The following is a 26751-nucleotide window of genomic DNA, read 5'->3' as shown; positions in this document are numbered from 1 at the left end:
AATATGTCACTTACTTTATATGCCTATAAAACAAAATCACTGACAGGTAGCATCACATTTACATTGTTTGAATAGGGATGTAACAATACACTCAACTCATGATTTAATACAATTCATGATACAATGTTCTTATGATATATTTTTTTAACAAAATGAGATTAATACCAAATTATGACTGAAAAAGATTCCGTTATTTACCAGACAAAATTCTACAAAATATATTTCAATTCAAATTATATATTTTTTTAAAATTTATTTCTGAGGTAGGTTACAAACGGTTCAAAACAATGCATATTTCCATTTCCTTGTAAAAGTTAAACTGAAGTCTTTGAGCCTTGATACTACGATACATTTACATTTACAGTATGCATAAGTTTACTGCACAAAATATTTTTAAAAAAGTAATTCTGTAATGCAATACAGAACTATACTTATTAACTATATGCCTACATAGGCCTACTTGCTTACTTTGGATATTTACAGTATAGAAACATAACAGTGGTACTCAACCCTTCATTTGGCCACAAGTTCTCATCCACATCACACCTTATGTCCTCCTCTCTCAATACACCTGGAAAAGTATGTTTCTGCCTGAACCATCCCTGGCAGTTGTCTGCAGATATGTCCAGACAGCATTCATTGCTTCCAAGTACAACATCTGATCATAAACCTTCCACCTCCATGAGAAAAATAATTCCTCTTTGGGGTTAAGGATTTGGGAGTAAGGTGGAAGGTAAAGTGACACCATCCTGGGATGTGATAAGGGAAACATAAGTTTAACAAAATGCTAAATGGAGTGTAAATGCACAGATTCTGGTGGTTGAATTTGAGTGAGAAAAACAGTTCATGAATTTTGAAAGATGAGGTCATTGAATGTATTTTGTGTAAAATCAATTAAAAGTGATCCAGTTTACTGTGAAGAGTTTTGGAAAAGTAAACTCAGTAATGTGAGTTACCAATTGTAAAAAACTTTAATTACAGAAATAAGTCCCCACCAGAGGGCGCCATACGGTTACTATTTTGTAGTTACAGTGATCCTGTCTACTTCTTTGTCTGGCTCATCAGTGTAAAACAGACACCTAATTTGTGATCTCTCTCTCCAAACACACACACACACACACACACAATTCTACAATAAAGTACTGTTATCCCTGGTTTTATGCGATGATTACCCTTAAAATACTGGAAATACTGGGAAAAACTGCAAAGAAAGAAAACGATTTACTAAGGAGAAGCTGATGAGATAAAGCCATTCCCTAGGGGAAGGATATTTAGTATTTGCATTTGTACAATGCTTTCCTACAAGACAACTTTAATGTCTTTTGAGCTTTCTCAGTACTGCTGTCTCAGGCACCTGAGGACGCAACCACTGTACGCCCTGACCTTTAACCTTTAGTCTAATGATGATGATGTTTGCACATGATGTTCATATGGTAGCAGGAACACTAGACCTTTTTTTTTTTACAATTGCTAGCTCACATTCCTCTATATTAAATCACTTTTTGCAAAACCCTTCACACAGTTCTTTTTACTGACATGCAGCTCGGCACAACACTCAGTCACAATCAAAATGCACTAATGCAACCATATCTCACACATCTCAGACACAACTCCCACACACTGACATTTGCCTGCTAACAGTAACAATATGTCACTTACTTTATATGCCCATAAAAAAAAATCACTGACAGGTAGCATCACATTTACATTGTTTGAATAGGGATGTAACAATACACTCAACTCATGATTTAATGCAATTCATGATACAATTTGCTGTTATTTCTGAAGAAGGGTATAAACTGTCCAAAACAATGCATATTTCCATTTCTTTGTAAAAGTTAAAAAATAAGCACCAGTCGGATTTTAAAGACATTTTAAATGTATAAATGCTTAGGTATATGTAAAAGGGTATCTTCATTGCTCAAAACCTTTTGGAGTTTAATAAAGTTATAATAATAAATTACCAAAGATTCTTTCAGTCAAATCACTGTGTGGACATGAACCCACAATGTCATCACAGTGTAAACTACTGAGGGGACTTCAAAGATTTACAGAGGAGAAGCTGATGAGATAAAGACATTTCCTAAGGCAAGAATATTTGGTCTTTGCTTTTGTACAATGCTTTCCTAGAAGACAACATTAATGTCTTTTGAGCTTCCTCAGTACTGCCATCTCACATGGTTCTCCACACTTTAGGATGCACCCTTTAACCTTTGGTCTAATGATGATGAATATGTTTGCACATGCTGGTCATAAGGCATGCAAGAACACAAAAGTTTTTTTTTTGCAATTGCTAACTCACATTTCTCTCCATTGAGTTTAATTTTTCAAAACACACAGTTCCCTTTACTGATGTGAGACACTCGAGAAATGAGTCCCCACCAGAGGGCACTATGCCACTACTTGCAATACTGTGTAAATGACAGTCCACCAGGGCCACCTCCTCTTTCTCTCGGTCTCCCCAGGCAACAAACTAACCACAATTCTGCAGGCAGACATTCATTCATTTGGCTCCTAGTAATGAATGCCCATGTAGAAACATCTTCAATTACACATTTGACCTCCATTTGATTAGATTTTCTGAATATCCTCTGAAAAGATTTTTGTTGTTGGCTATGCGTCACACATCTTACCCAACAAAACATTCACATTGCACATTCTCACCATGCTAACTAACTGTGACTTGAAATTATGTTATTCATTCGGTAGCCTGCTGAAAGCCCTGATGATCCCTACATCTTACACTGGATTCACCTACTGAACTACTGAAATGTAAATGAGCTACTGTGACTTCCAAGTGTCTCATTGCCCCCTCTGTCATAGATAGATTAACTGTGCCCTAATTGCACAGATCAACATGTTTGCTCTTGTTCCTATAGGGGTAAGCAGCGTCTCTAAGTTAAAACAGGATGTTCTACTTGATCAACTACCTACTGCATTTCCTAACCTGGTCATACATGTACTAAACTCAATAGTGTCAACTCAATGGTGTCAAGCTTTGTTATGTTCAGATTCGGTTGTCTCTTTCCACTGCAGATGGAGCCCCAACAATACAATATCACATTAAGCTATATCTGGGGTCAAATTGACATGATAGTTTACCTTTACAGAAGCGAAAATGTGACACTAATTTGTGTCTCACCTATTCATGACTTTGTAAGATCACTATTCTTACCTGTGAACAGAGTTTCTGGCTTTGTAACACTTAACATTTAAATAGCTTTTAATCAGAAATTGGGTCTCATGCCAATCTGGGAAGAAACTAATTGAAGTAGGTGAGAGATGCACTTTGTATTATACAAAACATACCTTTAATTATGTTTGGAGTCACTCTGACCTCAGACAAGAGAGGGAGAGAGTTGGGAGTGGAAGTGCATTCAAGGATAATTTCCTGGACACTATCATTTCCCATCCAGAACCTTAACCACGTCTCTTTGGATATAGAGTGTAATAACAATTTTAATGAAAAGCCATGAAACACCAACGCCCAATAGATAGAAAGTCTTCTCTTTTTTCAGATTTCAAACTATGAATGGAGGCAGATCAACCTCAAGGACAAGAGCGTCAGCCGCAAAACAAAACCATTCATACCAAACCAAAACCATTGTATGGTCACTCTCATTATCATATTTGAATGACAGTGTGGGACTCTGTTTAATAGACATATTGAAACTGAATGTTACTTTCAAAGTAACTGTCCTACTTTTTAGAGAGAACAATTTCGTTTTAAAAAAATAATCATGGGTGGGTAGTTGAAAGGTTATAGACACGAAATTAACTTGCCACTAGATGTCGCACTAGAGCACCATCGGACCTAAACAATGGGTGATACGGCCGAACAGACTCCATTGACAAAACCAGTAATTTTACTTAGCAGATAATCGTAAAAGAAAACGTCAAACTGGACAGAAACAAAATGAAACTCACCAAAACCGTCTTTGTTAAGTCTTTTGACCGTATTTCCAATAATCACCAACGCTGGTTTGGTTGAAATAATATTAATATTAATTCACCAACTTAGATAATATTAAGAAAATATTTGCGGAAAAGGCTGCAATGACATCAATGTAGCTACACTACAACTATAAAAGTGCGTCCACTAAAAGTGCTTGTTTTGCTTTTTTGCACTTATTCTAAGTATCTGAAAAAATGATGGACAGGATCCCTACGGATACACCGCCTGGTTAACCTGAAACAACCATAATAGTGCTATTGCTAGCCACCAGACTTTATCGACAAAAACATTACCTAATGCATAACCACTGCATTACTTTTCCTCATATTCATTTTCTTTTGTTAGTCTTTCCACTGTTCCAACAATCCCCCACTCTGGTTTGGTCGAAATAAATCCTTAATTCTCCGACACAGATGAGAAAAACATCAGATTCAGTCGCTCTCCTCAGTTGCACATATTAACATGCACTAACCCTAACATGCAAACACGACCAGACCGGCTTTGTAAACAAAGCACAGGGCTGCTGGGTTGTGCTGCCATGACAACACAGCCAAAAGGATGGCGGGTGATGTAATTCTCTGCTCTACTTGACTATATCTTTACATAACAGATAGTTGTTTGCTGTTATATTAACGTTTTAAATCTCATAACCTTTGAAACTGGATGTGTCAGTAGCTATACCTTTCTAGGATGTCTGATTAATGGTTAATTGAGAGGAGGAGTTGAGATCAGTAACCATAAGTTCAAGAGAGAAAGAAAAGAAAGCGGCATTAGTCTATTAATTGATTGTTAGCCAAACCCCTACAAGCCACCACGCTCCAAAACACCACTGCTGACGCTGTTATTATTCCTTCATGTCCCTTATTTGTTTACTTATTTGTTTTCTTACTTCTTTTATCATGTTAAGTGTGCGTCTGTGTGGCTCGCCTCCCGTAGCTTTCCACAGTTTCCACAGTACCAATTTAGTCACTGTTGCTGCTCCATTGCCTTCCACTGTTTTTGGAGTAGGAGGAGGAGGAGGTGGAGAAGGAGGGGGGCCACCGTGTGCGTCAGTAAGTCAAACATGTTCCAATAACGGACTATATTATCTGCTGCTATTTGCAGTTTGCTGTAGCCAGGCGTCAGACTGAGCTTGAGCAGAAACCAGCAGCGCTTTTCTTGTTATTGCTCTTCTGTGATGGAAACGGTCTCAAAAGGAATGGCATCTGCAAGGCTGCTGGCAGAAAAGAGGTAGGCTGAAGTTGTCTTTTACTTTGGGTATGCGGGGTGCACAGTAATGAATTCATTATTAGATACAGAAAAGATAATTGAGTTTTACATATGTTGTTGACACTTCTTTAGACAACCAGTGCTTGTTTTACCTAAGTTACATGATACAACATCATTTAAGCACCATGGACAGCAACATGATGTTATTTTAGGGAGGGCAGTAAAAAGATAAAGTTTAAATAAACTGTGATTTGTGAATAAAGAGCTAAATCTAATCTTTTTTTCCACATTATTCAAAATATTATATCTCTTTACCCAAAATACTCTACCAGTTTGACTGAGACCGTCTTAGTGTATTGTCTGTTAAACAAACGAGTACAGTTGCTTACACACTGAGCTCATTTACTTCCTATCCCTATCCTTTTCTTCAGGAATCTAACCCTTACCCCCGGCACTACAAGCACCACGTCAAAGACAACACATTCATCTGAACCTCAGCTCTAAGAGGACAGGGGATGGCAGGAGGTGTGAGGAGGAACACAGGGATGGGAAATAGATTAGGGTCATATGTGAGGCTGTTGGCAGTATGTGTGGTACTGGGAGCTGATCTGAGCTGGCTGGGCCTGAAACACCAAGTTGGGGTCAGCGCCCAGAACAACGAGCGAAGGGTGTTGGCACATATCCCTGGTGACATCATCATAGGAGCTCTGTTTTCTGTCCACCACCAACCACCTGCAGACAAGGTACATGCTTGTATGTGTTTATGTGTGTGGGCTAATTTGCCCTATATGTGATGAATGTTAGTAATTCAGCTGCATTACACTTTACTCAGGTCCATGAGCGAAAGTGTGGTGCTGTGCGCGAGCAGTACGGGATCCAGAGAGTAGAGGCCATGATGCACACTCTGGATCGAATTAATGCAGACCCCACCATCCTCCCGAATATCACCCTGGGTTGCGAGATAAGGTCAGAAACTAATCATAACAATTATCATTTTGTTCTTATATAGCAATCAATTTTTTGTGACCTTGCAACCAACCATGTTTGTCTGAGAGAGACCAAGAGACCAGAAATACAGCAAAGTATTTGTTACACAGAATAGCACGTGTCAGATAGCAATCTTCTTGAAGAAACCAGAGGTTTGGCATGAAACTGTTCCTTTCAAATCTAAATATCAGTTAGCAGATACACAAACCACCAGAACAGCTGCCTACATTTAGCAGAGATGTTAGGAATCATCCTAAGTAGTTAGTTACTGGATAATCACCATAAATTAACATGGATTTTGTATTGCGCTTTTTGCAACATGCAACGTTAAAACCAATGCACTGAGGCGATGTCAGTCATTACCTGCAGTGTACTTTCATTCAATTTCCGAATATTAAAGAAGGGCGAAGGGTTATATGGGTCTCTAAAAAGTAGAATCATTTTTAAAAGAATCAAACAATTATAAAGTAAACAAAGGAAAATTTAACTAAAGTTAATATTTCTTAATTTGGGTCAAGGATTTTCATGTATCATGTTGTACAGTATAACCCTTGAAGGAGCAGGCAAACTGTACTATAAACAAACAACTATAGGTAGCTTAGGATGGCTAGCTACAGCCTGTGGTTGGAGGAATTAGGCCATAAGAGAAGGTGATGGAGTAAACCAGACAGAGGAAAGCATCCACAGTAACCTGCAGTAAACCAAAATTTCACGTTTAATTGTATGACCCACAGGTTGCGCTAACAATACAACCTGCTGACAAAGGGTGGTTTGAGACATTACATTAAAAATCAAGGCCAGTTTCAGACTTTTTCAAGTGGAAGCTACTACAGCTGTCAAATCCCATATATATGTAGAAAGAGTTGATCGTCACAATCATTCCTCCTATCCAGAAGGGCTGTGAAGCGATCTCTTCCAAGTGAAACCACACTGTAATAAACGAGAGACAAAATCCACAGTCTTTGTTTCATACAAAAATCCTTCTCAAATTTAGCTGAAGCTAATATGTGGCACATGTTGCTGATGTTGTGCCCAAGCACAAACCTACATGTGACTAATAGGAAGCATCTCTCTGCCGCAGCTCAGCAAGGAAACATTGTCCATAGGGAAAGAAAAATGGCACATTTGTACTGAAAAGATTTTGGAAGATACCAGCTTGATTTCACTAACTCAGATGGCTGAAACCCCACTTTAGCTTTGGCTGGACTTTGGATTTCAGACTTCTCACTGCTCCAAAAAGTATGTTTGTCAAGTGGTTCTTTCAAAAAGCATTCAGCGCAGACTATGTACCTAAGAAGCATCCAATTGGCTACTCCAAGTTATCCTCTCTTTATCCCCATGCTGCTTGCCTAAACAAGTGTGAACTCAATCTTTCTACACCAGGGACTCATGCTGGCATTCTGCAGTGGCGCTGGAGCAGAGTATCGAGTTCATTCGGGACACACTGGTCTCCAACGAAGAGGAGGAGAGCCAGGGCAGGTGTACTGCAGAGGCAGGGAGCTTGCTGGTGCAGGGGAAGAAGCCCATTGTGGGACTGATTGGACCGGGATCCAGCTCTGTGGCCATCCAAGTGCAAAATCTCCTCCAGCTCTTTAACATCCCACAGATAGCTTATTCAGCCACTAGCATGGATCTTAGTGACAAGGTAAGAAAAATTAACAAAAACAATCATGTTTCATCATATTTGAACAAACTTCAAACCTTCTCATTGAATTACAGAATTGCTGGTTTTGAGTTTGATGAAAAGCAACTTTACTTTTTACTTAAGTTTTATTGTATTGCAGTGTAGTCTTTACAAATTAACTGTACTTGTATCTCTGACACCCTCTGATTATACCAAGTATACTGCCAGACTTGTGAACATGTAAATTTAATCCAACAGAGTCTGTATAAATATTTCATGAGGGTAGTGCCATCAGATATGCAACAGGCCAGAGCCATGGTGGATATTGTGAAGAGATACAGCTGGAGCTACGTGTCCGCAATACACACAGAGGGTGAGACTGCGCATTTGTCATTCTTATATTTTGTCATCCTGTCATCCTTCTTTCATCTCTCTCCATCTCTCATCCTCATTTACACATGAATTAGGCAACATTTATGACCTTTACACCGAATTGCCTGTTTATCAGCTGCATCTGCGCAATCTATTATAGTCTAATACAATAGTGCAACAGTAAATTACATTGGGTCCAAAATGGGGAAACGTGTATCTGCATACTTTCAATTCTTAGTTTCAGCAGTTTTAGACACAGTGTTTTCTGTCTGAAGGGGCTGAAGAAAAACATTATAGTTTTACTTACTGACATTCTGACCTGCCGTTAACATATAAAAAACTCAGCTGAATATGATTTTGAATACAAATAGCCTTTCTGCACGCTGGAGCCAAAATAATCCTTCACATATACATATACATATATATACATACACAAACACACTTACATATAATGCATAAAGTAACTCCCCTGTAAGTAGTTGTTACTATACATTATATATATGGCATGAATATGAAATTGATTGAAATTAGCTCTGATTATATATTCTCTGTAATCCTGCAAAAGCTTCACAGGGAACATCTGCCACAGGCTTTGAACTCTCTGGGTATTGTGACACTCTGTCCACCAACTTCAACTATGCTTTAGCCACTGATCACATTCTCATAGCAGTTGCTCATTATCAGATTTGCAATTTATGACTTTATCTTTATTACCTAAGGAATTGATGTTAAAATGAATGATTGCAGGTGCTTTGAGAGACTTATCACCCATACTTTTAGGAAGCAATTAACAGTATTGTTCCCCAAACAAAACATATGTCATAAAAATAGCCAGATAAAGTAGCATCTTTGTTGTTGTCCTGTGTGGATAATTAGATGGATGGCTGCAATACATAAGTAGAAACTTTTACATTTTCTTTTTTTGTTACCAGAGGTGAATCATATTTCATAGAACAGATGTAAGGTTGATCTCCAAATCCTATCAACACACGTGTTTATCACAGCTTCAAAATATCCAACCTCTGAATTATTAATCCCACCTATTCAGAAACAAAATACATGGTATTGGCATCATCAGCCAAAATATTAGCTATATTCTCAATGTATTATTGTATTGTATTTATACTGTTCCCATCCATTTACTCTTTTTAACCTCTTAGTGGCTTGAGGCCATATGTTTATGAAATAAATCCCTCTTGATAAGAATAAGTGCTAAATCCTGACTGGATCATTCCAGTTTATTCCATAGAAATACCAAACTGTTGTAGAGGAGGATTTTTTTTAATGCCAATGTGGTTTCCCAGGATAAAACATCATGTCATGGGTAGCTCTCATTATAAGTATAGCCCTATGTTTTAGTGTTTATGTTTCAGACTTGCTAGTGTTTTTTTTCCAGTAGGCCGTGGGTTGTTGTAAAAATGACTGCACATTTGTTATTTTATTAATTTAATTACACACTCACATTTGATGTATTTATTCCTTTGTTTAGTTTATCTATCAAACACTTTCTAGACGGTCTTTACAAGTTTAATAGATAGATTTTTGCTAACTGGTTACAAAACAAGACAAACATTCTGTGTGCAAATACCAACAGAGGCTCTATTTTAGGTTTCTAATCTCTATTAAGTGGTTAGAGATAGATATATTGTACTGCCTGAACCTTCACAATTATAATACCCTATCTGTCAAATGCAGGTGTACCTTGCCTGATACTCTGCATTACATTTGCATAAACTAATGACAAGATTAATGACCCAGTAAATGATATCAACAGCTCCAAAGTGCACAAAATTGACTAAAAAAACTAAAGAAAGAAAGAAGCACAGGATCCATATTTACTGTAGCCCCAGAGGTTATGGTTGTGGTTATAAGACACTAGCCTACTGCTCAGCCTACTTTCCACTACATTTTGCCAACAAAATAATTCTTATTTATGATGTTGGCTACGTAGAAGAAAAAAACACCCTCTTGGAGAGTTAGAACAGGAGGAAAGAAATACGAAAGAAGAAAATACAATAATTATAATGCAAACAGGAACGGCAGCATCATCAGTGACATTAACAGAAAACTGAACAGAGGTGAAACAGTTACAGTTTAAGCATGCTACATACGGGGGAGTAAATCTCACACGTAGTAATGAGGATGCCTCGAACAGTGTCATGCCTAGAGTGAGAGTAGAGAAAGTGGGTGACCTCATTTACAGCGAAAACAGGGATGTGTAACCCCTGACAGTTCCCAGAATGGGGACAAAATTACAAGATTCTCAAGTGTTGTGCTGGCATTACACCAGTGTATTTGTCTACACATCTAAACTGCTAGTATACAAATACGAAAACTTTATTGTCCACAATGTGGAGATTTGTCTTCAGTTTCACCATCAGACGTCATAAAAAACAAGGTAAAAGCTCAGATTTACTGTACAGTATACTGTACAGTCAGCTTTACTTCTTAAGAGTTCATCATACATACTGCTTTAGTGGCTTCCCTACAATTTTGGATGCCATGTTCACTATTTTTCTGCAGCTTATTCCTCCTTCTCGTGAGCTGAAGAACTGTGTCACAGTCTGATCTGTTGGGTTTCTTAGCTTTAATTAGGTAATAAACCCCATGTTTTGTGTGTGCAGTATTGTGTGTATATAAACACCATTCCGTCCGTGTTTTCCCCTCCATAGGCAATTATGGTGAGAGTGGTATGGAGGCATTTAAAGACATGGCAGCAAAGGAGGGGATCTGCATCGCCCACTCCGATAAAATATACAGCAACGCAGGGGAACAAAACTTTGATAAATTATTGCAGAAGCTAAGAGGCCACCTGCCCAAGGCCAGGGTGGTGGCCTGCTTTTGTGAGGGCATGACGGTCCGAGGCATACTGATGGCCATGAGACGACTGCGTTTGGTGGGAGAGTTTCTGCTGGTTGGAAGGTGAGTGGCAGATTGTGGAAGGTGGAATTACTTACTTATTGACTTTTCACTTTTATTAGAGGATAAAAAAATAATCAGTGAAATGCTTTAGGTTTTTAGTGTTGTCCATTAATTTCCAATCCAGACATTCGACAGATGTCCAGCATCATCTGAAAAAGATTTGTTTGTTGTCATTGGGGCCGTCTCTGTCCTCTCATCATCATCATCATCATCATCATCATCATCATCATCATCACAGCATCCATCAACTTCATGGTGTTCTAGGAAACTCAAGGTATTTGAGACATTGCCCCCCACACTTTTATGAGACTTTCAAAATGCTGATTTTTGTTTATCTTCAAATTAGATGTACTTGATACTTTACATTTATTCTGTATCGATGCACTTGTTGCTATTACTGAGAAAGCCAGCCTGCTCTGTTTATATTTACCATTGCAAATTAATGTTTTATTGGAGCAGCAGGGCGTTGTTGGTAAGACCATTCTTGAGCTAGAAAACCCAGCATTCAAATGGGAAAGTATATTCACCCTGCAGAAATTTCTTTGAACAGCACTCAATTCCTACAATCAGTGGATAGAGAAATACAGTAAATTAATTATAAATCAATATAATAATTATTATATTATCGTAACTGTCACAACAGTAAACAATAAGAAAGAAGAAAATGAGTTATAGCTGGTTGCGTCCTCAACAGACAACTAGAAAAAGCAATGATGGTTTTCCGATATGACTAAATATGCCGCATCCTAATCCATCCATTGTGGAAGATCACACATAAAAAGTATGCAATTAAAAATACAAAATAAAATAAGCGGGAAAGAGGGGGTTGATTTAGCAGAAGGTTTCACTCTCTCCGAGAATAACATGTTTTATTTTAAGGTTTAGCTCTCTGGCTCACTCTCGTCCCTGGTGTTCTATAAATGCCTTTCCTCATTAGGAGCCACATATGTAGGCTGTCGCTCAAATCTGACAGCAGGAAACATAAAATAACCTTGAACTACATATTGCAAAACACCACGCTCTATACTCTATATTACCACACAGTGCTTCCAGACAGCTGTTGCATTGTCGCCTGCTTAGTTTGAAAGATTATAGGGAATTTGTTAAAATGTTCCTCTTTGCTATTCTGTTTTGAAGGTAATTAGAGATTAGATATATTTTTGAGGTGGCACATTTTTATCTCTCTTAAAGCGTTAATGCGATTACATGAGCATGCACGAGTAGTGTCCTATTAAGAGTTCTGTCCTTCTTCAGCAGCATGTTTTTTTACATTTATTTGTTGACTTCATCACCTTTCTTGTTATTCTAGTTAGTTACTTGCACAAACCAGCCTGTTCATGCCAGCCTGGAGGATTTGTCACCAGGTTTGTGTGCAGTGCATGCTTAGGTTCCATTTATAGAAAGAGGGAGACTGAAGGAGCAGATAATGTGTTTTTGGTATATTTGTTTTGTTTTGTTGCCAGCAAAGCTTAAGCCCATTTTGAAGAGTTGTATCCAACTGTCAGTCTATCACCTCCGGCACTTCAATGCATACGACAATAAGAAAACAGCAGTGTTGTTCAGCGCTGATTCAGACTGTCGGGCTCTCGCTTTCAGTTCAGTACAAAACTAGCCTATAGGCCTACTAGACTGCACATAAAGTTAATGCCTCAGCAGCCAATTATTAACGACAGTTATCACATTATGATCCCATTATAATATTTCTGGGCTTTGGCAGTCTACTAATAGGCTTTTAGTAAGTAGCCTACCATACTTACAGTTTAGCTGACTAAATGCATCAGTCACCAGTGAAGGGAGCTCCACTGCTAAAATCTATGGATTTGTTCAGTGACAATAATGATTCAGTTTTTTTTTGTTAAAGATTTGTTCGTACATGTACTTAACACCTAAAATATTTGTTGAAATGCCTGCAAAACTAATTCCCATAAGCCTCAGCTCTGCTTTTGGTTTAGTGCTAATTGGCAAATGTTAGCATGCTAATATGCTAAACTAAGATGATGAACATTGTCATTGTAAGCACGTTAGCATGTTCCTTAAAATCACCACTGTGCCTTAGTACAGCTAGCTGGTCATTTTGTTATACATTCAGTGCCTCTCGTTAGACCTAGTTTATTACAACACAACCCCCTTGCACTGTAAAACCTTAGCACAACTAATTCAAATGCTGTTTTCACACATTATCAGCTAGGTATTTCATGTCAAAGTAGAAATAAAATATTTTAATTAGATACATGCATTACAGTTTTTTTTTACAGAGTTTTGAGGAATTGAGTCTATAAAGCAGAGAAGGTCTGCAGGAGAAGTTGGATAGAAGGACTGGGGTGGCAGTGTTTTATGTTACTCTTGTCCGTCCATCATTATTTGCAAATTTTATTCCAAATAATTATGTCACAGTTTATGTTTAGTTACATTCGGTTAGTTTAGTTTGATTTTGTGTCCTTTTACCTCCCAACTTCCCTCCATCCTTGTTACTGCTACCTGCTACCCTTGGCCTTAGGAGGTGCTGTTTATCAGAGGACACATTCAGTAAGGCAGTCCCTCCAGCCAACCACTTGGAGTTGCTAGTGCTGGGAAAGCAGCACATTCCCCCACTGGCTTTCCAGCTGCAAATATTGCGAATTTGTGCTCCTGGAGCTCCTAACTAAACCAGAAAACACACCAACCAACAATGTCTCACTTTTTTTTTTTCTTTTCATGTCTTGTTTAGTTTCATTTTAGAAATGGACACCTTCCCAGCCTCAAGTTCATACCATTACAGAGTTATAAAGTGTTCACTCAGAAAAGATCTGGCTCGAAAGTTGACCAGTATTGTGTTGTATGAGAAAAGAGCACGACGTGTGTGTACGCGCACACTTGTGTGTGTCTTCAGGCTTGTAGGTGGTGTAGCAACACGCTGCATACAGCATATTGCCCTCCCAGGTCGATGTGTGGGTTTCAGAGCTCTCGTTCAAGAGTGATTCAAACTATCCAGAGTCAAAGCCCTCCATGCTTTTCATATCCATCCTGTCTTTTTTATGCCAGTATACAATTTCTGTGCTCGCTTCTCTAAGGATGTGTTATGAAATGATCTCCTACCTCACCCAGAGAACCAAGCATCATAAAAAAAAAAACACCCACACAACTGTTGTGTAACTCCAGCTCGGTTAGCAAAGTTTTCAAAAATGACTTATCTTTGCTTTTTTTGTCAGTTAGGAAGAGAAGAGTGCATTTCTTTGTGTCAGTAAGGTGTGCGTGTTTACATGTATGCACATGTGTGGAGGTGTAATCAACCTTCTGTCTTTGTTGATTGTAGACAAGTGTCCAGAGGGAAAGATAATAATAGATGGAGTAGAAACGTTTCAAAGAGCTCACCAATGAACTAGCTTATTGAGTCTAAGCCCACAAGGTTTTTGAAAAAATAGAGGCTCAGAAGTGCTTTCAGACACTACAGTCTGATGGTGTTTGAGTGGTGTTTAATGTTTATTGAACATCAGGTATCCTAGTCAGAAGGTGGTGTACCAAGCTGCCTTAAAATTAAATGAATAATTAATAGTTCATGTATGACATACAAGTTACAAATCAATATATGCTTTGACTTTGTCAGAATTAAAAATACATTGACAGATTGGTTCACAAAAACAGCATGTTTCAGTGTTTGTTTCTGCAATGATATATTTACCCCAAAAGTTGTTAATGTCAAGTAAATCAATATTCTCTTCATTTAGTGTGTCTCAATGGACTTCACGGATAATGAGCCTACAGAGATCTAATTAATCAGCAGTCAGATACAAACTTTTCAGACAAAGTTATGGAAGTAATAACAATGCATTCAACACAAAACGCCATGATGAAAAGAAAAGACATAACAGACTCCTAGCTAGCCAAGTCCTCCCGGCACCATCAACCTTTGATCCCTCAAGGTTTATTACAAGTTATCTTTGCAAGTGAACATAATCACAAAAATTCACTGCACAATTCTGAAACTTGAATATGTGAGCAAATACTATTTTAATCATCCAGTGAGTCTTGTGTTCTGAGTCTTCTGAGTCATCATGATAAATATTTTATTCTACTGTAACTTGCTGCAGAGCAGTCATTAGGTTCATTTTGCGAGGCACCACCTGTCTCCTTCAATCTGTGAAACAGTGATAGAAAATATAGTCATAAGCACTAAGTACAGTTTTTACAGCAGGCCACATTAAAACTGCAATCATGGACTTTATAAAACCATTACAATGTAAGTACAGTAATCGGTTGTAACCTGATTCTGTAATAAGTTAAAACCCCAATTTCTTTAATAATTTTCCTCAAAGTATATTTTTAATATGAGCTGTAAAATGTTACTATAACATTTGCTTACTGGACTGCTGAGCTGTGCTATTTTAAGATGTCAACGACCTTGTTATCTTTCTGTTGGTAAGACCAGTTTCATTGGATGGACGTAAGTGTGAACCAGGTCCAAGGCTAAGTGAAGTACCAGAGTGCATAAACTCAGTGTTAGCTAAGGGCTGAAAGCTATTTTTTGTCACTGACCTCATAATCCTAGGGATGTTTCCACCCATCACCTCCATCTATGCTAGATTTCCGAGTTTCTAGGAAAAAAAACAATAATAAAACAAAAAAGAAGAAAATGTGTAAAATACAAAGTCTTATTGGGACATTTGTTACTTTTACTAACACCCTGCTGTACCTCTGTCTCTTTCATTTTATTCCTCCTGTCCAGTGATGGCTGGGCAGACAGGTATGATGTGACCGATGGCTATGAAAAGGAGGCAGCTGGAGGAATCACTATAAAGCTAAAGTCAGCGTATGTGACCTGGTTCGACGATTATTACCTGAACCTGAAGCCTGATGCAAACCTGAGGAACCCCTGGTTCCCTGAGTTCTGGCAGCATCGCTTCCAGTGCAGGTTGAGGGGTCATCCGCAGGAGAGCAGCATGTACAACCGCACCTGCACCTGTTAGTACCACACAAAGATCATGTTTCACACACTTTCCAATAGTGATCTAGTCTATATTCACATCCTGTTTTTACCCTCAGTTTAGATTACAGTGATTGGATTTCTCCTTATGAGCAGGTCTCTGTTCTCCACAGGGAGAGAGTCTCTGCGCCATCAGTATGCCCAAGACACCAAGATGGGCTTTGTCATAAATGCCATCTATTCAATGGCTTATGGCCTGCATGCCATGCAGGAAGCCCTCTGTCCAGGATATAAGGTACGATAATGAACAGTGGGCGCAGTTGTATGCTTTCACAATGGGCCTAACAGTATTTGCCTTTTCCCTTGGTGACAGGGTCTTTGTGAGAACATGCGGCCCATTGATGGCCGCAAGCTGCTGGAATTCCTGATGAAAACCAACTTTACTGGTGTATCAGGGGAGATAATCCTCTTTGACCAGAATGGAGACTCACCTGGCAGGTGAGGATAATAATGATGGGGAAGGAATAAAGGAATGAAGGAGGGAAAGTAGGAAGTATAAAGAAATGTTAAATGTATGGCTACGCTGCTTCACCTCAGGTATGAAATCATGAACTTCAAGCGCATAGGGGAAGATGAGTATGCTTACAGCCATGTAGGAAGCTGGGATCAGGGTGGCCTAAAGATGAACGATGAGGAAATCTGGAGTAACAACAGTGACGTCATCCAGTCAGTCTGCTCTGAGCCCTGCCAGAAGGCACAGATTAAGGTACGCACCACTCCAAGTTTTACACTGCTGACATAGATTTCAATATCAATAAGCTATGTTGAATTTCTTAAAATGTTAACTTTTTTATTATTAAAGTAACAATAGATGTGGTAACTGTACATACCCTTTTATTTGCATGCATGAAATAGAACAGATATCAATCTACTCAGGCTATGAATGATTTAAATTCATAATCTACATCACCATCATTCAGTTTTGCAAATATTGGCAGCTGTTTCTGTTTTCCAACCAAAATACATGATTTCATACATTCATGCGTCACCTTAGACCACAGACCATATTATAGTTTTACTGAAGAAAACTGTTAAACAAGACCCACACAGCAGCCTTGACTTGGTGCCACAGGTTTGGAATCTAAAAAATCAGTCCAATGAGATCCTCAAGTACCCCACCAGGGACTCAGCAAGGCTTTTTGTTCAAGCTTTAATCATGTCCCATCTGGGTTTCTGTAACTCCCTGCAGCCCATCCAAATCATGGAGAACACTGCAGTCTGCCTCCTCTTTATCATCCCAAAAGTCTCGAACATTAAATTCTTCCTACACACTCTACACTGACTCGCTTTAATATGCCAGCTTGTAGGGAATTCAAAACTACCAGTCTCATGCATAAGGTTTTTTAGGAGATCTGCATGTTCATACTTCCTTGCTTTAAAGGTCTCTAGCTCTGACTTTGTGGTCTGTGCTGACCTTGACAACAGATAGAAATCCTTCCTTACTTCCTATCATATTAGCAATGCATTTATTAAAAAAGAAAAAGAAATACCTCGCACATTCTCTCAGTTCCTATTTCAGCTCACCCCACCTCTATTCTTTTTAATCCATTCATGAAGCCTGTGCCAGGTTACCACCACAGGTCTAACATGCAGACGGCAAATATTCACCCTCAAGGGCAACGTACAGTTTCCAGATCTCCTGACCTGCATGTCCTCAGACTGTGAGAGGAAACTGGAGCACCCAGGGGAACCCCAGTCAAAAAATTACAAAAACTGAGATTTAGACCAAGAACTTCATCCCTCCAACATGCATCCAGTCTCTTCAGCTTAATTCTAATGTATTTCCACATTGAAGAGAAAGAGAACCTTTTTAAAATAATGAGGCTCAAATATATTCAATAAATGTTCCTTTTTTTTCTTCTTTTGTTCCCCCGACGAAGACATCATCATTTCCCTGCCCTACAGGTCCATCAGAGTGTAAGATTAGCTACAGAAAAGTGCCATTGGAGCATTGAGACCTTTCCACCCTTTCATAGTGGTGTGTGTGTGTGTCTTTGTGTGTGCGTCTCCAGGTTATCCGTAAAGGAGAGGTGAGCTGCTGTTGGACTTGCACTCCCTGCAAGGACAATGAGTTTGTGTTTGATGAGTACACTTGTCGAGCCTGTGTCCTTGGCTCCTGGCCCACAGATGACCTCACTGGTAAACACACTATATTTATGTCCTGTTACTTTACAAATATAAGATTTCCCAGTTAGGCCAAAGCAGCCTTGAATCTGGGTCACACACTCACGGTGCACCCAAAATCCCCTTACATCTTAGGTACCACACACACACACACACACACACACCATAGACAAACAGTCTGAACACATACACTTATGTACTGCACACACATCCAGAGACTTTAAATCCTTGCCAGAATACAGGATTTGGCTGAAGCCAGATTTCTTAACTCCCAAGTCTGTAAAAACAGTTTGAAACCCTTTTCCTTTTATAAACATTTAATGTCTCCCACAATATTTCTGTTCCTCTGTAGTTTGAAAAAACACAAAGCATTTTTTATGTGTAAGGAGAAAAGCAGCATGTTTATCCTGTTAGTTCTGTTGTATCTCTGATCCTTTAATGTTTCACAACCAATTTGCCTCGTTTCTCATGATCCCACTGTATCATAGACTGGAGATTTTACACATAGCAACTAAACTGTTGTTTTGCTGCATCCACATCAAGCTATGGTGCTGTCATATGCAAACACACAAAGGCACATCCTTTCACTATCACTCTAGCAGACAAATTCATCTTGCTTGAACTTTTCTGTGTCTTGTTTTCTCACTCCCCATGATCTCTCTTTATCCCTCAGGTTGTGAGCGAATCCCGGTGCAGTATGTGCGTTGGGGGGATCCAGAGCCCATCGCTGCAGTGGTGTTCGCCTGCCTGGGCCTCATGGCTACACTTTTTGTTACTTCTGTCTTTATCAAGTAATTAAAGTCTACAACTTTACTGGTTGTGGACATACACAGTTAAAATCAGTGGGTCAAAACTGACACAATTTGGGTCGACAGAGCGATTATATATACACCAACCCTATAGGCAACATTTTCCCCAGTATCTATGGGTAGAAAACAATCTAAGACGGGGATTGTTATTTTTTATTATTACTGTTGGCCTCTTTATCAAAAGTCAAATTTTATCTAGCTCTTTTTAAACTCACTGTCACTTTTTGTTACTGAATCTTGCTATTATGTGTATCTCCTGCAATTTTGAATCATTTCCTGTAGCTAACAATAAATTGGTGAAGTATTTAGGTAAAATTTGAGCGTGTTGGGGTCAAAATAACCATATTTAAAAAAAATTAAATACCACATATTCTGGGCCAAAACAACCCATTGGTATGAGTTGAATTGCTTATTGACTCAAACTGGTTCATTTTTTAATACTGTGATTTTTAGTGTGTGTGTTGCAGAAAATGGTCAATTTACAGTGAATTCAAAATATATTTAAATAGAAAAATATAGAAATACAGTATAATCATACAAATATAAAAAAATAATATTACTTGCATGCTGCTTGTTTGCAATTGTAAGCAGTCCTCATTGAAACCAGTGAGCTTGTGGCTTATACGTTGATTTTCAATCCCTTTAGTGCTCCAGCTGTCGTTTTCTAATTTTGTGAACCCAGATATAATTTGATCCTTTTGTAGATTTTGGGACACCCCTGTGGTCAAATCATCAAGTCGCGAACTCTGCTACATCATCCTGGCTGGAATATGTCTGGGCTACCTGTGCACCTTCAGCCTTATCGCCAAGCCCCACATAGTCTACTGCTACCTCCAGCGGCTGGGCATCGGCCTGTCCCCTGCCATGAGCTACTCTGCCCTGGTCACCAAGGTACTTTCTTGTCTGTTTTGTTATCATGAGGTAGAGGACCAAATATACACAGTATAGTACATTACAGTACGGTTCAGTGTACATGTTTTACTTTACCTGTGCAGCTTTGTGGGTTAAAACCCCATGGCTCCATCTCAGCTTCATTTGATATTTGATTTTTCTATTAAACTCTACAATGTCACTAAGGTATTAAAAGACATCTTTACACCCTCCCATTATACGTCTGATTAAATGGCTTTGAGTTTTTAAATTCTTAGTTTCTTCCATGTGAAACAGGATGTTGGGAGCGAGATGCACTTCTGCACTTCAGAAGTCAGCAGAGCAAAACTGCAAAACGAAAGACACTGAAAGTAGCTGTTGAAGAAAACTCACTTATTTCGACACACACACACTTACAGAGGAGGTGCACTTACAATATGCAGTATATGAGTTGGAACCTTTAGCAGAGGAGAGAACTGCAGATGAAGTTGCAAACTGACAGCCATATAGACATTACAGCGGTTAACGCGAGTCAGCCTGCTAGATGTGTTGCATATTAGACTAAATTATTTAAATGATTATGATTCACTGAAAATACTTTAACACTGACATAGCAAGGATATTTTTTATTTAATGATACCTTTCTAATTTCGCCTTTTTACAACCACATGTGATCAGACAACTTCTCTACTATCATAGTCCAATGTTTTTGAGGTTTTTAACATAAATAGAAGGGCATGTAAGGATAAGGGCAGGTGTAAAAGAGCTACCTCCAGAGATTGGATGATGGCCAATTGTAAGGGAGTTATGGTAGAAGTTGAGGATCTGTGTGTGGGCTGAAAAGGGGATTATTGTTATGAATCAGTGCGAGCGGTATTATCGATGTAAGTGAAGCCTGCATAACCATTTGATCTATTTTCGATCCAGACCAACCGTATAGCACGGATCTTGGCAGGCAGCAAGAAGAAGATCTGCACCAAGAAACCGCGCTTTATGTCCGCCTGCGCACAATTGGTCATCGCCTTCCTACTCATACTGCTGCAGCTGGGGATTATTGTGGCACTTCTTATCATAGAGCCACCACAGGTTTGTGTGTGTATGTGCATGTGTTTTACATACATTATGGGGGATGTTAATTTACATTAATTTATATAAGTAGAGCGACCTCTCCATTTCTCTCCTCTTAGGTGATCTATGACTACCCCAGTATCCGTGAGGTACACTTGATCTGCAATCTGACCACTCTGGGGGTGGTGGCACCTCTGGGTTACAATGGCCTGCTCATTCTCAGTTGCACCTTCTACGCCTTCAAGGTACTTCAGCATACATTGTACTTAAACTGTATATTTTTCAGACCTTTTCTAATTTTCTTTCCCTTGTATCCTGGACTTTCTACTTCAACCTGCACTCCATTAAAGATTATATTCTTCCTTTTCTCCTCCAGACTCGTAATGTTCCAGCAAATTTTAATGAGGCCAAGTATATTGCCTTTACCATGTACACAACCTGTATCATCTGGCTGGCCTTTGTTCCTATTTACTTTGGCTCCAACTACAAGATCATTACCATGTGCTTTAGTGTCAGCCTCAGTGCCACAGTGGCTCTCTGCTGCATGTTTGTCCCAAAGGTAAGAAGTAGAAACACATATTCTCACACAGAGTTACAATGAATAACTCAAACTCACAAGAATGTTCTAACTATTTTTGTATCAATTTTGAATCCCTGCATCTTTATGTTAATACTTATTTGTTGTTTATTTTCATTGTCAGGTGTACATCATGCTTGCCAAGCCTGAGAAAAATGTCCGGAGTGCTTTCACAACATCCACAGTGGTGCGCATGCATGTGGGTGATGCCAAGAAAGCTGCCAAGTCTGGCAAATCCTCCAGCAGCATGGCCAACTTCTTCCGACGTCGCGGGTCTGCGCAGGACAACATCAGGTATATGAGGGGAACTAAGTGGGTATTAAGCTATGAATAAATTAACGCCTAAGTATCTAAAACACCTGCATAAAGCTAGGAAAAACAAGGAAATAGGAGGAAAAACAATTCCTAAAAGTACACATATACATCATTTTGTTTTCTCCTGTATGCATGTCCCCAGCATTTAAAATAAGAGAAAATACTTAAGGTATCATAATGTCAGCTTCTTTTTTGACATATAAAAATGTGGCAGAAGAATGAGTCAAAACCCTAAGAAGACCATATCTTATTAGATTTTACTGCATGCACTCCATCCAATTGGATGACCTATTGCATATATTACATAATTACTTTGGAATATACTTCATATTTTGGCATACTGTATATATAACAACAATTTGGCCTCCTTTTTTGCTGATTTTTGTCAGATCAGGTTAATAATCACACTATAAAAATGATCACTCAGCATTTTACATTAGGTAAGGATTAGGTTAAAAGAGTAAAGTCCTGCCAGAGGGGCAAAGAGGGGGGAGCTGGTGGTAGGTAGGGATTTGGCAGGCATGGTACCATCTAACTGCAGAGAAACTACCTTCTTGGCTTATTATTAGGCAATCTGAACTGCTCTCCTTACAGCCACTTTTAATTGTTTCTGTCCATTACGTGAATAGAGATTAAAAACTCTGCAGATATATTTCCAAGAACACAACTATCGCTGTTCCTTCCTAAACTGGTAAATCAGAGCTGAATCCACCACAACAGGCTGGATATGTCAAGGAAAACTGCTCCCTGAGCTGAGAAAAAGGCTACCTCATTTGGGTTAAGTACTCCCTGAAGACCCACTGCCTTTAAGGATTTCTCTTTCTAGGGAAGATAAAAGAAAATGGAGGGAAAGAAAATTACGCAGAAAGCAAAAGATGGGGCTTGATAGAAATACTGACATGAAGAAGTAGAGCATGAACCTCAGTATAGATGGGAGAGGATCTTTTCTCAATCTTATCCTGGTATAATTGTATTGAACAGTTTATACATAAGATATTGTTGTATAGAAGACATCCACAACTACACAGTATTACACAGTGCATCTGTCATATGTATTAGCTCTTTTCAACCAACATAGACACATTTTATGTCCTTGTCATTCATATTCGTTTTACAGTTCCAATGGGAAATCAGTGACATGGGCACAGAATGAGCGCAGCTACAGACCAAACCTGTGGAAGAGGATGTCATTCCACGTCAAAAAAAAGGAAGCAGTCGAGGTGAACCAGACAGCCATCATTAAGCCCTTCTCCAAAGAGGGAGATGTACCGACAGACACTGCTGTCAAAGAGCAGTATGAAGAGCCACAGCTGTCTGAGCCCTTCACCTGCTCTCCGTCTCAGTCACCTCTGCCCGCCATCGGCGAGCATGCAGCAAAGGCAAGGGGTTTACAGGGAGGAGAGAAAGGAGAAGAGGCACAAGCTTTACCCACCTACGTACCTGAGCACCCTGCTGGGGTCAGAAGAAGAGGTGGGGACAACAGCCAGGGTGTTGGTATTGTGGATGGTGGGGACATTAGCGTCATCGGTGTGGGTGACATTGGCATAGGGATGATTGGCAGCCAACCTCAGGGCACCACTATCATGGACCAAATCAGTTGTGTGGTTAACCGTTTCACTGCCAACATCAGTGAGCTGAACACCATGATGCTGCCAGGGGGAGTCACTGTCAGTCCCACCTCCACTACTCCTTTACCCGCGGCCACAGAAGCCACCCCCTGCCCACCACAGTACCTCCCGACCAGGAGCAGACAGGCCCCTTCCACTGTCACCACATACGCTGAGGTGGCGGCCGTCTCCAATTTCTGCGAGAATCGGCCAGCAGGTAAGATTTATGAGCACCTGGCTGGGACTTGTGTGGGTAGCAGGCGAGCCAAGGATATGGAGGAGCTGGTGGCTTTGACGCCTCCCTCCCCGTTTAGAGACTCATCTCTGAGCTCCGACGGCAGCTCACCCCCCTCCATGTCCCCAGCCTCTGAGGCTGAATATGACCAGCTGCTGCTGAAACACTACAGCCAGAGCTCCTCCTCTCTCTAAACCTGCTCTCCGTACTCCTTTTTCCACCCTGCTTATCCCTCTATTTGGAGTATTTCAAACACCAAAAGACAAAACTTCAGACTGGACCAAACTCTTGGATGCCTTTCTACATGTGGATATTCTGAATGTTTAAGCTGTTTTTTTTTTCACATTGGATTGAATGCACCCACACATGCCACCATTGAGCGGACTCAGAAAAAAAATACCAGTGGCAAGACTGAAAATTCTAAATGTTGAAATTAAGCTGAACAATGTCAGTGCTTCATCTTTTGTCTCCAAGAGAGTTTGAGAAACCTTGACAAACTGAAATATGGGCATTTTACAAATGACACAGCTTTCTATCTCAGTTTTAAACAAATTCCAAAGAAATGCTGATAAGCTGAGAAAACAAACTGTAAAATTGCCAATTACATTTGTATTGAATTATAAAATGGCTATCAATCATAAGTAAGGGAAATGTACCAAATATTTATGTTTAGTGTTTCTTTGGATTATGCCAAAAATGACTCATATATTGAATCTCAAAATGGCATTTTTTTAAGTAAGGTATTAGAACACTAAAGGTAGTTGTATTCATTTTTTTGTTTCAATTTTACATAATCTATTATCATAAACACAGAAACCGTGATTTGTTTTTATTGCTTATATTATTGCTGTTGGCTTTCTGTATGTGTTGTTTTTGTTAATGACAAATGACTTATCTTACATATTCTGAGACCCAGGCGGATGCAGATTGTATTAGCAAAGCAGAAGAAAGTATCTCAAATAACTTTGCCTGAAATCAGAAAGTCAGACCTCTAATTTGTTGTCCATCCTGGAAGCAAAGGTTTTGTATCACAGTGCTAAAGGGGAAAGTGTACAGATTCTGCATTACGCAAATCAGGAGGCAGGTTTTTCTGTGTGGAAAGTTCTCAATGACCTTACCTTTTCTTGGAATGAGAACATTTACTGAGAATGAAACCATCCTGAGAGGGGAGGAGCTCTTTACGTCTCAAGGGAAAGTAAGATATTGTCTCAATGGACACAACGTCATCAGGTGTCTAACCCACAAAGAGCTTATGGACTGCTTGGATGTCTTCTTTAATTATTTTTTCTAAACGTGACTTAGTTGAATGTAAGATAAGTTCTCATTTGAAGTGGACCAAAATGATCTTCCACCTCAGGATGTGTCTGAACCAAACTACTTTCTGACTTCAACTCCTACCTGCCGAACGAGCGCCGTCATCTGTTGGCTCAAAATGTTTCCAGTTTGCATGATGTCAAGATCTGTTTGCAATCTTTAAGTTATATTTGTAACAAGATACTTTTTGATATTGTACATGTCAAACCAATTAAGATTAATAGATACAGTAGCAAAGTAATGATACTTTTAGTGATGTTGATGTGTTTTTAGGATTAGTTTAAGGAGGAGAAAAGTGAATGTGTGTTTTCAGACATCTATTGCGAAACAGTGTGTTTCCAGCCTGGCTTTTTACCTACATATGTGCCAATGTCTGACTGCTAAAATACATTGTGTGTCTTTAAATGGGCTCACATTGAGAATGACACTGTGAGCCCATTTAGATTCTCATCTTTCAGGCATTATAAGGAGTTATTTTTTATAATATTTTATGACATTCTGACTATGTTCTTTCTTATGCTTGAATATATTCAATGAATATTCTTTTTTTTTATTCTTTTGTTTTGTATCGACATTTTGGTCTCTCTGAGAATGTAGATTTATGATAGTAAGGATTTAAAAGCTAGCCGATGTAACTAATGATGTTCATGTGGGAGCTAGCTTGTGTATTTCTCTATGTTTACACAGGCGGGAATGTGTTTTTTGAAATGTGCAGTATTTTTACCCGTTTTCAATGTAAAATCATAGACAATTGCCATATTTGCATGCAGGTTTGTGCCAACTGAGATTTGCGGATGCATTCCAGTCTTCAAGCCAATAATTCATATAATCTACAGAAGACTTTTGTCTTGGTTTTATCTTTTTATCTGCCTTTCAGATTGCCAGAATTTACTATTTAAACTTGTGCTGCATCAGAATTTTCGATCCAAAATTTTAATTTTATTTAATTTATTTATTTTTTACAATAATTTGTTATTCATTGTAAATGCTCCTTATTTACATTGTAGGAAAACCTCAATCACCTTATAGAAATTCTTCAATAATATGATAATACTTCTCAGGAAAACAAAAGGTCTCAAAATGAAACTAATATACCATTCTTAATGACCTGCAGCAAAAATTGCAGAATTGGTGTTTTTTTATTTTATTTGGCTGATTGAATTTCAAAAATGCTAAACAAAATTCATATCATGTTTTAAGGAGTCACGTTTCCTTTAAATGCCAAAAACTGGATCATGTGCAGTGTTATTTTTACACCTCAAGTTGATGTTACTTATGAACCTTTTCTAAATAAGAAGATAATTGTGTCAAATCACAGTGCGATAATTAATAAACCTAATGGGAAATAGGGTTTCTAGGGCACTCTTTATTAAATAACATGTGATGTAATTTCCTATTCTGTGAAGTGTAGACCAAAGTGAAATTAATATTCACACGATGGTGGGCAAAGTTTATTCATAGTTAGAGCGTAATAGGTTTAATGAGCCCAGGGAGAGAGCAAGACCTCAATGGACCAACTCATTGTTTATCCTGGAAATCTGATGCCGATATATGCTGTTACATAGTCTACCCTCACTGATATAAATGTACACTGAACATTATAACTTTCATGAAGATATGGATTTATTACGGAACCTAATAAAGTGTCGATTAAGTGTATACCGAGCACTACAGATCGTAGTCGGTATACAGACACACTTCATGCTGGGAGGTTACGCTCCTGGAACTGGATGCATTATTATTTCTCTCACTCCTACAGACCACTTTAGAGTCACATGATTAAAAACTCAGGCTTGAGCGCAC

General features: G+C 38.9%; 1 protein-coding gene across 1 annotated transcript; it reads left to right on the top strand.

Annotated features, from left to right (window-relative positions):
- The first annotated feature begins 5074 nt into the window (after positions 1-5074).
- grm5a (glutamate receptor, metabotropic 5a) lies at positions 5075-26745 on the top strand. Its single transcript, XM_035667040.1, has 18 exons — positions 5075-5185; positions 5596-5907; positions 5997-6130; positions 7535-7796; positions 8034-8148; positions 10820-11069; positions 15772-16007; positions 16143-16264; positions 16343-16467; positions 16567-16735; positions 18042-18168; positions 18827-18944; positions 19667-19853; positions 20760-20918; positions 21020-21145; positions 21277-21459; positions 21602-21771; positions 22910-26745. Exons 2-18 carry the CDS (start codon positions 5680-5682, stop codon positions 23826-23828), a joined length of 3630 nt encoding a protein of 1209 aa, XP_035522933.1. The 5' UTR covers positions 5075-5185; positions 5596-5679; the 3' UTR covers positions 23829-26745.
- Positions 26746-26751: the final 6 nt, after the last annotated feature.

The sequence above is a fragment of the Morone saxatilis genome, unplaced genomic scaffold (assembly GCF_004916995.1).
Source record: "Morone saxatilis isolate NCDOM2014 unplaced genomic scaffold, NCSU_SB_2.0 Contig20, whole genome shotgun sequence".
NCBI lineage: Eukaryota > Metazoa > Chordata > Actinopteri > Moronidae > Morone > Morone saxatilis.
The sequence above is the reverse complement of the archived record's forward strand: the minus strand, read 5'-3'. Positions and strand labels throughout refer to the sequence as shown.